Source organism: Phocoena phocoena, chromosome 11, assembly GCF_963924675.1.
Source record: "Phocoena phocoena chromosome 11, mPhoPho1.1, whole genome shotgun sequence".
In the NCBI taxonomy this organism is placed as follows: domain Eukaryota; kingdom Metazoa; phylum Chordata; class Mammalia; order Artiodactyla; family Phocoenidae; genus Phocoena; species Phocoena phocoena.
Window position 1 is genome coordinate 9781897 of NC_089229.1, and position 16792 is coordinate 9798688.

Below are 16792 nucleotides of genomic sequence, written 5' to 3' on the forward strand. Positions count from 1 at the left end.
TGGAGTTCTCCTTCTCAGGCCCTCACCCTCCTCCAGTCTGGACTGGTGCGCTCAAGGTCTGCTCTCAGTTATCATTTCGGGGCTTCTTTTCACCATTACCCTAGGGCTTCCCTTAGTCAGCTTCGCTTTGTTGGAGTCTCCCAGGTCACATGTCTTTCTCTTTCTTGTTTACTCATTTTGCTGGAGCACATCTTCTAGTAACTCTCAAGGGAAAGGTACGTAGAAAGTGTTTTTAGTCTTTACATGTCCAAAATGACTTTGCTCTTGATTAATATTTGACAAATGTTCTGCTGGGAATAAAATTCGAAGTCAGTATTCCGCAGAAATTTGAAAACATTCTTTTTCCTACCTTCTAGTTTTGCTGTTGAAAAATTTGATGCCGTTCTGATTCCTATGGTCTTGTATGTCACCTCCACCCTCCCCACCCCCACCCCCCATGGGAGTTTTTAGGATATTGTCTTTCTCCCTATTATTCTGATGTTTCACAATCATGTGCCTTGGTATGACTCTTTTTCTTAGTATGTTTCATTGGGATTGGGAAGCCTTCTCAAACTGGACAGTAGTGTCCTTCAATTCTGAGAATTTTTCTTTTATTATTTCTTTGGTAATTTTCTTCCCTTTATTTTCTTAGCTCTGTTTTTCTGGAGCTGTTATACTCAGTTGTTATACCTCCTGGACTGATTCTCTAATTTTCTTATTTTTATTCTCCTCTTGGCATCTGTACTTTCGATGCATCACCTACTTTCGAGAGGAGTCTCTACATTTTATCGTCCAATGACTTCTTCTAATTTTTAGAATTCTACTGTAGTATTAATTTCCTAGAGTGAGGTCTTTCTTATATTTTGGTTGTTCCTTTCTCATAGCATTCTATTCTTTTTCATGGGTGCAATATTTTCATCTATTACTGAGAACATTAATCTTTATTTTTAAAGTTTCTGACCCCCATATTATTTCTGTGGGTTCCTTTTCTTGGGTACCTTTTTACATTTTTTGACGGTTTTCTTGTTTTGAACTCTCACCTTTGAACTCTCATCATTTATTTGGCTGCGTTGGGTCTTAGTTGCGGTACGTGGGAATCTTTTTTTTCTTTTTTTTAGTTGTGGCATGCGGGATCTTTCATTGTGGCATGAGAACTCTTAGTTTTAGGTTCACTCTTAGTTGCAGCATGTGGGATCTAGTTCCCTGACCAGGGATGGAACCTCGGCCCCCTGCACTGGGAGCGCAGTCTTAGCCATTGGACTATGAGGGAAGTCCCCTGGGCTGTCTTTAGCTTTAGGAGTGAAGCTCTAAACAGCTGACAGTGGCAGTTGGTATCAGTGGTCATGGCTTCTCAGTTGGTTGGCTCTCTTTTTTTTCATGATCAGGAAGCAAGCCAGCTTTCTCATTTGAGAGACTCTCCAATATCAGCCATTCAGTTTCTTAGGAGAAGAATCCTCCAATCATTTGCCTGTGGGACATATGCCTGGCTAATGGCATTCTGGAAACAGAGGAAAGGAAAGGGGGGTAAAGATCCTGCATTTAGTAGAGCCAACTTCCGCTTAACTATTTTTATTTTCTACTAATCTACTATGCCCAAGACTGTAGCCTCTTTATTTTAATTTCCCCAGAAAGAAAAACAAAAGCACAAGAAAAACTTCCAATTTTCATTTGACTCTCAGAGCAATTCTTTGATGTAATATATAAATTAGGATTTTATTTAGTCACATATAACAGAAAAATTAAAAATAACAATGGCCCAAAGGTTGATTCTCACATATAAACGAAGTCTGAAGGTAGATGATATAGCCTGATACGGTGTTTCAGGGGCTTCAGGGAGCCAGGCTCCACCATCCTAGCCCTTGGTATCCTTCCTCTGGGACTTCCATGGTCCACCAAGACGGCTGATGGAGTTCCAGGCAACCTATCTGTTTTCCAGACCAGAAACTATAAGAAGGAAGGGAAGAAGAGGGCTAATGTCATTCTCAATCTCTGTCTCTCGGTCCCTCTCTCTCTCTTTCTTTAAATATATTTTTAGAGGAATTTTAGGTTCACAGGAAAATTAAGAGTAAGGTACAGATGTTTCCCATGCACTCTTGCCCCACCACACGCAGAGCCACCCCCATTATGGACTTTCCCCACCAGAGTGGTATATTTGTTACAACTGATGAACCCACAGTGACACATCATAATCACTCAAAGTCCATAGTTTACGTTAGAGTTCACCCTTGGTGTTATACATCCTATGAGTTAAGACAAATGTATAATGACATGTATCTATCATTATAGTATCATACAGAGTATTTTCACTGCCCTAAAAATCCTCTGTGCTACTCTTATTCATCCCTCCCTTCATCAAAACCCTGACAACCACTGATCTGTTTATTGTCTCCATAGTTTTGCCTTTTCCAGAATATCATATAGATGGAATCATACAGAATACAGCCTTTTCAGATTGGCTTCTTTCACTTGGTAATATGCATTTTAGGTTCCTCCATGTCTTTTCATAGCTTGGTAGCCCATTTCTTTTTAGGACTAAATAATATTACATTATCTGGAGGTACCATAGTTTATCTGTTCACCTACTGAAGGACGTCTTGGTTGCTTCCAAATTTTGACAAGTATGAATAAGGCTGCTGTAAATATCCGTGTGCAGGGTTTTGTGTGGATGTAAGTTTTCAACTCTTTGGGTAGATACTAATGAGCGTGATTGCTGGATCCTTTGGTAAGAGTGTGTTTAGTTTTGTAAGAAACTATCAATCTGTCTTCTAAAGTGGATGTGCCATTTTGCATTCCCACCAGCAATGAATGAGAGTTCCTCTTGCTCCACATTTAGTGTTGTCAGTGTTCTGGATTTTGGGCATAATAGGTGTGTACTGGTATCTCACTGTTGTTTTAATTTGCATTTCCATGATGACGTGATGTGGAGCATGTTTTCATATGCTTATTTGCAATCTGTATATCTTCTTTGGTGAGGTATCTGTTAAGATCTTTGGGGGCTTCTCATTGTGGTGGCTTCTCTTGTTGCGGAGCACGGGCTATAGGTGCTCGGGCTTCAGTAGTCACAGCACGCAGGCTTCAGTAGTTCCGGCACGTGGGCTCAGTAGTTGTGGCACGTGGGCTCAGTAGTTGTGGCTCTTGGGCTCCAGAGCGCAGCCTCAGCAGTTGTGGCTCACAGACTTAGTTGCTCTGCAGCATGTGGGATCTTCCCAGACCAGGGATTAAACCTGTGTCCCCTGAATTGGCAGGTGGATCCTTAACCACTGCGCTACCAGGGAAGTCCCTTTGGCCCATTTTTAAATCAAGTTGTTTATTTTCTTATCACTGAGTTTTAAGAGTTATTTGTATATTTTGGAAAACAATCTTTTATCAAGTGTGTCTCTTGCAAATATTTCCTTCCAGTTCATGGCTTGTCTTCTCATTCTCTTCACATTATCTTTTGCAGACCAGAAGTTTTTAATTTTAATAAGGTCCAGTTTATCAATTTTTTCTTTCATGCATCAAGCCCTTGATGTTATATCTAAAAGGTCATCACCAACCCCAAGGTCATTTAGATTTTCTCCTATGTTACCTTCTAGGAGTTTTATAGTTTTGCTTTTTTTTTTTTTTGAGTTTTGCTCAAAATGTGTATGCTCCATTTTTGAGTTAATTTTTATGAAAAATGTAAGGTCTCTGTCTAGATTCTTTTTTTTTCTTTTGCACATGTATGTCCAGTTGTTTTAGCACCTTTTGTTGAAAAGACTGTCTTTGCTCCATTGTATTGCCTTTGCCCCTTTGTCAAAGATCAGTTGATTATACTTATATGGGTCTCTTTTGGGGCTCTCTATTCTGTTCCATTGATCTCTTTGTCTGTCCTTTCACTGATATCGCACTGTTTTAATTACTGTAGCTTTATAGTAATTCTTAAAGTCAGATAGTGTCAGTTCACCAGTGTTGTTTTTCCCCTTCAATATTGTGTTGTTTATGCTAGGTCTTTTACCTATCCATATAAACTTTACAAATCAGTTTGTCGATATCCACAAAATAACTTGATGGGATTTTGATTAGGACTGCATTGAATCTACAGATCGAGTTGGGAAGAACTGACATCTTAATAATATTGTCTTTCTATCCATGAACTTGGAATATCTTTCCACTTATTTAGTTCTTATTGATTTCTTTCATCAGAGCTTTAGTAATTTTCCTCATACAGATCTTATACATATTTTGTTAGATTTATACCTAAGTGTTTCATTTTGGGGGTATTAATGTAAATGGTATTGTATTTTTAATTTCAAATTCCACTTGCTCATTGCTGATATATATCAATAGGAAAGAGACTGACTTTTTAAATTTTTATTTTATTTTTATTTTTTGGGGTGCCGCACCGCACAGCTTTGGGATCTTATTTCCCCGACCAGGGATTGAACCCAGGCCTTCGACAGTGAAAGCATGGACTGCCAGGGAATTCCCACGATTGACTTTTTTTTTTTTTTTTTGCGGTACGCGGGCCTCTCACTGTTGTGGCCTCTCCCGTTGCGGAGCACAGGCTCTGGACGCGCAGGCTCAGCGGCCTTGGCTCACGGGCCCAGCCTCTCCACGGCATGTGGGATCTTCCCGGACCGGGGCATGAACCCGTGTCCCCTGCATCGGCAGGTGGACTCTCAACCACTGCACCACCAGGGAAGCCCTATAATTATTTTTATACATTGTTGGATTGACTGGCTTATATTTTGTTGAGGATGTTTGCATCTATGTTCATGAGAGATATTGGTCTATAGTTTTCTTTTCCTGTAACATCTTTGTCTGGTTTTGGTATTAGGGTAGTTCTTGACTGGTAGAATGAGTTAAGAAGTATTCCCTCTGCTTCTATCCTCTGAAAGAGATTGTAGATAATTGGTATAATTTCTTCCTTAAATGTTTGATAGAATTCACCAGTGAATCCGTCTGAGCCTGGTACTTTCTGTTTCTGAAGGTTATTAATTTGTTATTCAATTTATTTAATATATATATAGTTCTATTCATATGGTCTATATCTTCTTGTGTGACTATTGGCATATCGTGTCTTTCAAGGAATTAGTCTAGGAATTCCCTGGCAGTCCAGTGTTTAGGACTCAGTGCTTTCAGTGCCGGGGCCCATGTTCAATCCCTGGATGGGGAACTAAGATCCTGCAAGCCGCACAGTGAAGCTGGAAAAAAAAGGGAACCGGTCCATTTCATGGACCAGTTGTTTATAGTACTGCTTTATTATCTTTTTAATGTTCATGATTCTGGTATTAGTAATTTGTGTCCTCTCTCCTGTTTTCTTACTTAACCAGGCTAGAGGTTTATCAATTTTATTGATATTTTCAAAGAACTAGATTTTGGTTTTGTTGATTTTCTCTACTGATTTCCTGTTTTCATTTCATTGACTTCTGCTCTAATTTTTATTATTTCTTTTCTTTTGCTTACTTTGAATTTAATTTGTTCTTTTTCTGGTTTCCTAAGGTGGAAACCTTAGACGATTGATTTCAGGTCTTTCTTCTTTTCTAATGTATGCGTATAATGCTATAAATTTCCCTCTAAGCACTGCTGCCAGCACACTCAGCAAGCACATTCTCTTTCAAGGAGCATTTCCAGAATCCCACAAGTTTTGATAAGTCGTATTCTCATTTTCATTTAGTTCAAAATATTTTTAAATTTCTCTTGAAATTTCTTCTTTGACCTATGTGTTATTTAGTAGTATGCTGTTTAATCTCCAAGTATTTTGGGATTTTCCAGCTCTATCTCTGTTACTGATTTTCTAGTTTGATTCCATTTTGGTCTGAGAGCAGGCATAATGTGATTTCTCTTATTTTAAATTTGTTAAGGTATATTTTTTGGCCCAGAATTTGCTCTGTCTTGGGGGATGTTACATGTGAGCTTGTGGAGAATGTGTATTCTGCTGTTTGGGGGTGATGTAGTCTACAGATGTCAATTACATCCCTTTGGTTGTTGGTATTGTTGAGTTCAACTATGTCATTGCTGACTTTCTGCCTGCTAGATCTGTCCATTTCTGATTAGAGGGGTGTTGAGGTCTCTAACTATGATAGTGGAGTCATCTATTTGTCCTTGTTATTCAATTATTTTTTGCCTTATGTAGTTTGATGCTCTTTTGTTAGGATCATACACGTTAAGAATTGTTATGTCTTTTTGGAGAACTAACCCCTTTATCATTATATAATGCCCTTCTTTTTTTTTTTTTTTTTTTCAATGCCCTTCTTTATCCCTGATAACTTTTCTTGCTTTGGAGTCTGCTCTGTCTGAAATTAGCATAGCTACTCTTGCTTTCTTTTGATCAGTGTTAGCATGGTATATTTTTCTGCATTCATTTACTTTTAATCTATAACCACATTCTCTTTTAAGGAGCACTTCCAGGGCTTCCCTGGTGGCGCAGTGGGTGAGAGTCCGCCTGCCGATGCAGGGGACGCGGGTTCGTGCCCCGGTCCGGGAAGATCCCACATGCCGCGGAGCGGCTGGGCCCGTGAGCCATGGCCGCTGAGCCTGCGCGTCCGGAGCCTGTGCTCCACAATGGGAGAGGCCACAACAGTGAGAGGCCTGCGTACCGCAAAAAAAACAAACAAACAAACAAAAAACAAGCACTTCCAGAAGTCCCAAACAACATTTCCACTTATGTCTCATTGCTAGAATGTGGCTACAGCAATTTCTTTCTTTTTAATAAAATATTGTTTTAAAAACATTTAAAATGTTCTTTTATTAAAATAATAATTATTAATATTTATAATTATGATATAATTGTAAATATTATAATTAATATTTATAATATTAATGAGGTACAATTTCCCGTAAGATTTGCCCACTTTAAGGGTACAAAATTCAATGATTTTTAGTAAATTTACAGAGATTTGCAACAATTACTACAATCTAGCTTTAGAATTTTCTATCATCCCAGAAAGTTCCCTCATGCCCATGCGTAGTCAATTCCTATTACCCTCTCCCTTTTTAATAACCTCCCTGGAAATACCATATAACATTACCAGTTTATTTCAAGGGCCAGATATTAGTCACATGGTGATGTTGGTTTCAAAGGAGGCTGGGAAATGTGTGACAGGTTTTTTTTTAAAATCTGGCTCCATTGCTAAAGTAAAAGGAGCGAGTGGATGATGGGTTGTTAACTAACCATCTGTATCACAGATAGATGGTGTTATACTCTCCATTTCAGAGATGAAGAAACCAAAGCTTAATGAGTTAAGAAATTTAGCCAAGGAAAACTTTCAGTCTTAAACCTTCTAGTCGAAATTTTCCTTCAAACCAGAAAAAGATCACATTTTTTTTATACTAGGAGTTTAGCTTGAGGCCCACCTGTTTGAGCCATGGAATACTATAAGTTCAATGGTCACTCATTAGCAGTCTTTCTGATATCCATATTAGATTCTCAGAAATACAAAAAGCCAACTATTTTAATTCACCAATATTATTGTCATTCCCTCAGACTTGACTATCCTTCAACTACTTCTTTTTTTTAATTGAAGTATAGTTGATTTACAATGTTGTGTTAATTTTTGTTGTACAGCAAAGTGATTCAGTTATACATGAATATACATTCTTTTTTATATTCTTTTCCATTATGGTTTATCTTGGGATATTGAATGTAATTCCCTGTGCTATACAGTAGGACCTTGTTGTTTACTCATTTTATATAATAGTTTGCATTTGCTAACCCCAAACTCCCAGTCTGTCCCTCCCCTACCCTTTCGACTACTTCTTAATCTAGCTAACCCCTCACTAACCCTTAAAACCCAGTTCAGGCATCACCTCCAGGAAGTCTTCCCTGACTTGCCTTCTCAGGGTATTGTCTTGTGCTTTCCTGATCACATGCCACAGAACATAGCCTACTCTAGTTATAAATTTGCTTGTCCATCTCCCTAGATTGAGGTTTGTCCTTAAGGTCAGGAATACTGCCCTAGATGACCTTTTTTTCCCAGGGCCTAGTGCAGGGCCTGGCACCCAACAGGTCCTCAGTCAATACTTAGAAGATGAATGAGGGAGTCGTTGCAGTGTGTCCAGCACTCTGCTTCAGTTATTTGCTATTGCCAATGTTACTGACTGTTTTGTAAACTTTTTCTTTCAATACCTATCAAGATTCTACTGAAACCTTTGAAGAAATTGCACTGAATTTTTGAGCCAATTTTTGTTGATGTCTTTTTTGTTTCCCCCACAGGAAGGAAAAAGAGGAGAGGGAAAGCGAATGGAAACAGAAGTTGAACTACTCTTCCTTCTCACCATCAAGCCCTGATGAATTCTATTCCCTGGAACTAGGAAGCCCCTACAAAATCTCTGATATTTCTACTACCAGGTAGAACAACAACAGGAGAAAAAGAAAATTGGGGCCAAACACTGAGAAATAGAAATAACTATTCCCAGGATAGGGGAAGGATTCCACTGTAGTTTTTCCTAGGCTGAGTGAAAAGCAGGAGTGGGGAGATTTTTGCTTAGGTCACTACTTTTAGTCATGCTAACAATATTAAATTATAATATAATAATCATGGCTACCATTAACTAACTGTTCACTCTGTACCAAGCACTAAGGTAAACACTATACAAACATGACCTCATTTTAACCTTCATAACAGTCCTATGAGGTAGAGATTATCCAGTGCATTTTATACAGCAACAAGCCCAGATTTGGAGAGGTTTCAAAAGTTCCCTGCAGCAGACCCTGGGTAAATAACAGTAGATAAGACACAGTCCCTATTCTCAAAGGGCTCACTGTCTGATAGAGAAGGCAGATATATCAACAAATAAATACCATAAGTTCCAGAAGTGCTGTTAGACAAAGGAGACAAAGAATGCAATGGCCTTGGAGCCATGCAGACACATTTTATAGAAGTGGCGTCCCTTGACCTGAGTCTGGAAAAGATAAGGTGTTTGTAAGGCAGGAGGAGGTGGATGAGGCAAGGGGTTGGCATTCTCAGTAGATGGAGCAGCAGAGGCAAAGGCTCAGAGGCAGGAAGTAATGTGGCAGGAGGTCAAGAAAGTGTGTGAGGGGCTCCAGGAGAGGTGAGCCTGGAGAAGATTCCTGGACAAATCATGAAGGGATTTTATTTTCTAAGTCGTGGGGAGCCACGAAAGATATTAAACAGGGAACCACGTGGCCATATTTGGATTTTTAAAGTCCTGATGGCAGATGGTGGTCTCCATGAAGGGAGTATGTATGTACTTTGAGGGATTCGCAAAGTCTCCGGCAAACATTTACCTCTACGTGAAACCCTGACTATACCACTTGATCAGTAGTCCCCAAGCTTTCTTGATCTTGTATCTTTCTTAGTAAAACATTTATGAGAACTCAGCCCCTAATAATATATTAATTATTCAGTAATAATATATATAGTTCTATGCTAATATAATACGTATACTATAATATAATACATATAGAAAATAGAAATTAAAAAGAATGAGATAAAAATATATAAATAGAAGTTCCAATATCTTCTCCTATAATGGATCCATTGTAGATCCATCTATGGGTGGGGATGACTACTCTGGATGAACCCCAAGTAAAAATTAACCAGGTAAGGGAGTTACCTTTTAGTTTCCCCCACAGGAGAAGATGAAGCAGTAGAAGGAGCTTTGACTCTAAAAAGATCTGGGGTTTGCCCTGCCCCCTCTGTGACTGCCCTGCCCCCTCTGTGACTTTCAGTTAAGTTACCTAAATTCTCCAGGCCTGTTTCCTTGGCCATAAAAAACGTGGAAGTTTGTTAATATGTAAATAAGCTAACCCATATAAAGAGTCTGGCATAGAACTTGTCAATAATTAATAGGCAATATATTATTGTTCTCATAAGCTTCTTACATTCCTTAATCCAGGAAGCCTTCGAGCATGCTTGAGAGCACTGGTCTGCCCCAGCCCAGAAAGACTCCCTGGTCTTCTAAGCCCTGGACCAGCTGGGTTCTCATCTCTTAGGGCAGTCCTTACCCTGTGCTTACCCATCATGCAGGACTGAAATGTCGAACTTCCAGAAAATATACAAGTTCTTATTCATAGGGAAGAGCCTCCAAAGTCTAATAGTTTCACATTCAGATGGGTCACAGCCTGTGTCCAAAAATGTCCCCCTAGACACCTCTTTCAGAGAGCATTAAGGACTGGTGACCCCAGACTTTTAGGAGCCTGAGGAAGAGCAGACCTGCTCTTCCTGTTACAAACACTGGAAGGGAAATTGAAGGGAAGATTTCCCTGGCCCTGTGATAGACGTATTCCATCGGTTATCTTATTGAAGTCTCAGAACAGTCCTGTGAGGTAAATTTTATTTTTCTTGTTTTTTTTTTAATATTTATTTATATTTGGCTGTGTGGGGTCTTAGTTGTGGCACACGGGATCTTTCATTGTGGCGCGTGGGCTCTCTAGTTGTCCAGGTGGGCTCCAGAGCGCGTGGGCCCTGTAGTTGTGGTGCACGGGGTCAGTAGTTGTGGCACGTGGGCTTAGTTGCCCCGTGGCATGTGGGATCCTAGTTCCCCGACCAGGGGTCGAACCCACGTTCCCTGCATTGGAAGGCAGATTCTTAACCAAAAATAGGAAAGTCCCCCTATTTTTCTTGTTTTTCAAAGGAGGCAACTAAGACTCACTTGAGTTAAGGCCCCATGGGTCTCTTTCAAAAATCCATATCTCATCAGGCTACTCCTTTGCTTAAAACCTGCAGTTTCTTCTCAACCCCTAAGGATCCTAGGGATAAAATCCAAACTCTTAGACTCGAGGCCTTCATGAGGTGGCCCTGCCCACCTCCCCTCTCTCCTCTGTCTTCACCCACCACTCCCAAACACCTTTCAAGCCACATTGAGCCCCTGCAGCTGCATTAAGAGGCCAAGTTCTTCCAGCCTCCAGGCCATGCTTGGCACAAGCTTCTTCCTCTGCAGGAAAATTTCCCCTCCTACCCCTGGCCTCCTTCCCCAGCCAGCTCCTCCTGCTTCTTCAAAGTCAGTGCAAATAATGACTCCTCCAGGAAGCTTTCCCTGACACACACACAGAAGATCAGGGTTCAGCACTTCTCCTCAAAACTCTCAGACCTTCCATACCATGAAAACTTGCTGAGCCCAAAGCAGTGCAAGGAACTACATTGGAACATTCTGGACTGGGAGGTTTGGGGCAGACCCATTTTTGAGAAAGCATCCAGCAGGTGTTTCGCATAGTTTCTGCGCTAGAATAGAGGACGAAGCCAGCTTCAAGTGCACTTGCACTGAAGAGTAAAGGATCAGATGCTGACATACTCGGCATTTCCCTGAGTTCAGAGCCTTGATTCTCCTGTCTTTCGGGGACAGGACAACTAGAAGTCATGGTACTCTTTGCAGAAGCCTATAAAAATATTACCAAATTATTTTGGTAATAAAGGACTATTGACTAAGATAAAATATGAATCTTTAGATAGCTGCCAAGTTATCTTAAAATAACATAACACATAATATGTTAAGAAATCACAACTAACTTTTCTCTTAATTATAACTTTTACTTACTCATTTGTTTTTATCACCTTGAGTACGCAACACAGTTGTGTTTGCCAGGTCCTTATTCTCTCCTAAGCATGATACGTGTATTATTTAATTCTCACAGCACTTCTGTGAGATATGGGATGTTGTTATCCTCATTTTACAACTGAGGAAACTGAGGCTTAGAGAGGTTAGTGACTGGCTCAGGTGCTCACATTTGGTAAGCAGTGGAGCCAGGATTTGAAACCAGTAGTCAGACTCCAGGGCCTGGGCTACAGCCTAACAAGGCTTAAGAGGTAAACTTGGGACTTCCCTGGTGGTCCAGTGCGTAAGACTCCACGCTCCCAGTGCAGGGGGCTGGGGTTTGATCCCTGGTCGGGGCACTAGATCCCACATGCATGCCGCAACTAAGGGTTTGCATGCTGCAACTAATAAGTTTGCATGCTGCAAGTAATAAGTTCGCATGCCACAACTAAGACCCGGCGCAGCCAAAATAAATAAATAATAAATAAATAAAGATTAAAAAAGAGGTAAACTTAATATGAAGAAAGTTTTATCAATTCATTTTTTCCTTTGATTAGAGAAACAGTCACTGATATTGGAGTATAGCAGCATGGTTTGCACCCCATTGGTTTAGGCTATGGAATCTCCAGGTTAAGAGGGGCTTTTAATACTAGTATTTTTGACATCCATTTTAGAATTTAGAATGGAAGAGGAAACAACCAATTCAGTTCATTTTAACAAGTATTCACTGCTCTTTCCTCTTCCTTGAACATACTTTGGCCACTTTTTCATCTGGCTAGATCCTATCTGACCCTTAAAGCCCACTCAGATGTTGTCACTTCCAGGAAATCTCCCCAGACTGCCCTAGTGACTGCCTATTTTGTACTCCACCAAATATGTCCTACTGTAGTCATGGAGTTGTCTGTCTCCCTCTCTGTACTGTAAGTCTCCCAAGGGCCTTTTATCATTAAGCATTGAGTCTTCTGCACCTGTTCCTGTGGCTGGCACATAGTAGGGATTCAGCAAATTCTTTTTTTTTGGCCATGTCATGCAGCTTGCGGGATCTTAGTTCCCCGACCAGGCATTGAACCTGGGCCCCTGGCAGTGAGAGTGCGGAGTCCTAAGCACCAGACCACGGGGGAATTCCCGGGATTCAGCAAATTCTTGATGAGGGAATTAATGATTACCTAATGTGTGTTTAGCATTCTGCTCCAGTTAATTGCTTATAGAAAAAAATAACTTATTACATTTTAGAACTTTGTCTGTCTATACTCAAAGTTAGGAATAAAGCCTCTTAAAAATCACACTTGTTAAATTTTTGTTTTTATTTTAATTAAAGTAATACATATTCATCCTTTAAGAATCAAATAGAGAGGCAACTCTGGGGCCAGACCACCTGGGTTTTAATCTTAGCTCCACAACCTACTAGCTGTGTAAGCTTGATCAATCATTTAACTGCTCTGCATCTCAGTTTTTTTATCTGTAGAATGGGGATGATAATATTACGTATAGCATAAGGTTGTTATGAGGATTAAATTGGTTAACATTTGTAAAGAAAGCACTTAGAACAGTGTGTGATGCAAAGTAATATATAAGGCACATTAAATTAACTGATTGAATTAACTAATGGAAAGCATAATATAAGGCTTATTAAATTAACTAATTAATAGTTCTACAAAGCTTGTTACAAAAAATTGCACTCCTCCGGACCCCCTTTCCCATTCCCCAGCAACACTTTCCACTTTCGTAACTGATTGTTTTGGTATTTGTTTTCCTCCATATGTCTAAATACCGTGGTGCTCTGGCTCCTTGATTTTTTAGTGTTAGGCATTATCTATTGAATTCACACTAGGAGAAGTGAGGACTGGGCTCTCTCTCACTTGCACACACTTCCGCTCTCCCATCCTCCCAATGTGTCTCTGTTGTGATTCTGGTTGGATCATTAATCAGCATTATTATACTAGCAACAGCACTGCCATGAGCTACAGGGTATACTTTGGTTATTTTTATTTCTTGCAAAACTTTTTGCTATCCCTGGAACTAAGTCTCTTTTTCAATCTACCTGTTTTCTTTCTTTCTTTTTTTTTTTTATGTACTCATCTCAGTTTATCTCCAAATTTTCCCGTGGTTGTATAAGTCTCCCAGTACATTCAGACACTTTACATAATCTATCAATTCCACCTTCATTTCCCAGCCTTCTGATCTGCTTCACTCTAAGTGGTTGATTTCCAGGCTGTTTATATAATCCTGGGGATTCCTTTCTTCATTCTCTTGATCACACTGGTTTTTTAATCTGTTTCTGTTTGTATCTTTATGGTTCATCCACAGAAAGGTCATCAAGAAGTCAAAACCAATGCAGAAAAAGTAGTCTTCCTTATCCTCTCACCTTCCAGCTCACCTGCATGAATCCTTATCCAAGAATCAGAAGGACTTTTTGGATGAAGCCTGCACATGTTGTTGGATTTAATCTAAAATAGAAACAACAAAACAAACAAATAAAAAATAATACTGTAATACATTTAGTCATTCGTAGTCATCCATGGGACAAAGAATATTAAAGTCCTCTCCTACCCTGGGCCAAAGTCAGGATTCAAACTGACATAAAGTCACCTCATTCATTCATGCATTTGCTTACTAATTCTTTCATTCACTTGTTTATTAATAACAACACTATGGAGTATATATTAGTATGTATTATATGTATTATATAACAGTAATCATAGGAGACATCATTTATTGACTACTTACTACGTGCTAAGTACTCTAAATCCTTTTCAAACATTATCTCAGATTAACCCTCCTATCCCCTTCTCTCCCAAGGTGGGTGTTGTTACCTCCATTTCTCCTAGGAGGACACTGGGGCTTGGAGAGGTTGAGGAAGCATTCACTAGGTATCTATCCTATACCATGCTTGCACATACCAGGTCCTGTTGATACAGAGATGAATAAAGACATAGTCCCTGGGCTTCCCTGGTGGCACAGTGGTTGAGAGTCCGCCTGCCGATGCAGGGGACACGGGTTCGTGCCCCGGTCCGGGAAGATCCCACATGCCGCGGAGCGGCTGGGCCCGTGAGCCATGGCCGCTGAGCCTGCGCGTCCGGAGCCTGTGCTCCGCAACGGGAGAGGCCACAACAGTGAGAGGCCCGCATACCGCAAAAAAAAAAAAAAAAAGACATAGTCCCTGACCTTAAGGAGCACACAGTCTGGAAGAGGGGGAGGATGTGTAAACCAATAAATGCTTTAATGCTGTGCTAGAGGTTTGTGTGGAATCCAAGAAAAACCAAGTCCAGAGAGTCTTCACTGAGGCTCAGAGGTACAGGGGCCAGTGTGTAGAAGGACCTGCAGTTTGGCTGAGGGGCTTGGCCTTTATCATTTGGGCCTTTGGGCACAAGGGAGTAACCTGCTCTGTGTTAGAACAGTCTGCCCAACCCAGCCAAGAGGGAAAAAATCAAGCAAACCGCTGTTTGCCTGAACCAAGAAGCAATCAAGTATATTCTTGGGACCTATGATGTCCCCCACAGATAAACATCTTCACTTGAACCTGAGTGTAATTCTAGGTGACCCTCTTGGAGAACATTACCCAGGTAAAGGGATGAAAGAAGGGTAAAAGGGAAGAGCTCAAGCTTTGGCCCCAGGAAATTCAGGGCTTTGAATCCCTGCTCTGCTTCATTGTAGATATATGACCTTAGGCCTAGTAGCTTTTGTGACTTGACTTCTGAACTTGTTTTCTTGAATGCAGAAAGGGAATGCCTGCCTAGGAAGGTAGTGCTGTTGTGATGGTTAAACGAGATAATTTATGCAAAGTTCCTGGCTTAGCATGTTTCACTTGGTAATTGCTACCAGCTGTTGTTGTTATTGTTGTTACCATTGCTGTTAAAAGGTGTACTCTTCTCCTGAAACCAGGACATGCTGAGCATGGAAACCAGGACATGTCTTTCAGGATACTCCTTTTTACAGCTTGGGTCCAAGACCATCCCTGCTCAGACCCCTTCCAGAAATTACTGAGGACTCATAACCATAGGCTTCTCAGGAAGTTCAAGATGAAAAGATCTGTCTCTGTTCTTTGTAAGTATTAGAAGGGAAAATTATGGTGAAGAATTCTTTGCCCTTTATAAGTGGGGGGTGGAGAGAGGGTAGAGTGTCAAAGGGAACTAACATTTAAGAAGCATTAACTGTGATGTGGGATAAAGCAAATGAGTAATTATGTAATACCCCAGTTCTGTCATTCCTACTGTGGCTGAGAACCAGTATTCTCAGCATGGAAGTAAGGAAATTCAGATGTTAAACTAGAAGAAATGAAGTTAAAATCCTATAGTCCTGATTTTGAATTGATTATGAATTGAGAATATATTTTATCTTTAAAAACAAACAAATAGTTGCTAAAGAGGGGAGGAGAGGAGAGGATGGAAGGGAATACAAAGAGGCCCAAGAAAACTTTGGGGCATGGTGGTTCTGTTCACTATCTTCATTGTGGTGAAGGGTTCACAGGTTCACACACCATATACAGGCTTTAAATATTTAAATATGTTCAGTTTCTTGTATGTCATTTATACCTCCTTAAAGCTTTAAAACAACACCAAACAGACAAACAACAAAAGAAACCTATTAACTCTGTCTATTGAAATGCCCTAGAAATAAAGACTGACCAACTAGCAATGACCTGGACTGTGATTTTGAAATACAGTTTGCACTAAAAGGGATACAGGGATCCTTGAAGAAGTGTCTGGTTCCAGATCTAGGGCAGGAAAATAGTGAAATGAACATGGAACATCTTGTCATACTAGACAGCAAGGAAGCTACCAAAGATGAGAGACCTGTCAGAAAGACTGAGTAGCCAAATTAGAGAGAATCCCATTGGCTTAAGATGGGACAGTTTAAGCATAATAATAATAATAGCCATGGATTGAAGCACGTCAAACGTGTTTTCACCCATACGTTCATATCATTACTTTAAAAAAATTAACTGGTCACCACTGAAGTATACTAGGGAACCAATTCATTATTTTGAAAACTAGCAAATAAAACGAATCAGCGTTTATCATGCCATTCCCATATGAACTGTATTAGCAGGTAAGCAAACAAGAGATGAGGGGAAGTTTCTCTTCTAGAAATATTCCACCTAATTAAAATATCACCATTTTGCAAACCCTAATGAATTAATGGATCTAGGTTGCTGCTTACATCCCCGAAAGATAAAAAGCCATTAAATGCCTCTTGATGGTACACCACAATACCACCTATGAAATAGTCTTTACCAAATAATCAAATCTGGGTCTGATCTAGACTCCAGCTGCAACTATCATAATAGGAAATACAAAGGACAGAGAAGCATGTTAACACCAAGGGGATGCAATCAGCAAAATCTAGGCTATGGAAA

General features: G+C 40.1%; 1 protein-coding gene across 1 annotated transcript in view; it reads left to right on the plus strand.

The window, feature by feature from the left end:
* Positions 1–8294, plus strand: part of FAM227A (family with sequence similarity 227 member A) — a 79147-nt gene extending 70853 nt beyond the window's left edge. Inside the window, 1 exon segment of the mRNA XM_065888128.1 lies at positions 8156–8294. Within this exon segment, the coding sequence (XP_065744200.1) occupies positions 8156–8294 (139 nt within the window).
* The last annotated feature ends 8498 nt before the right edge of the window (positions 8295–16792 follow it).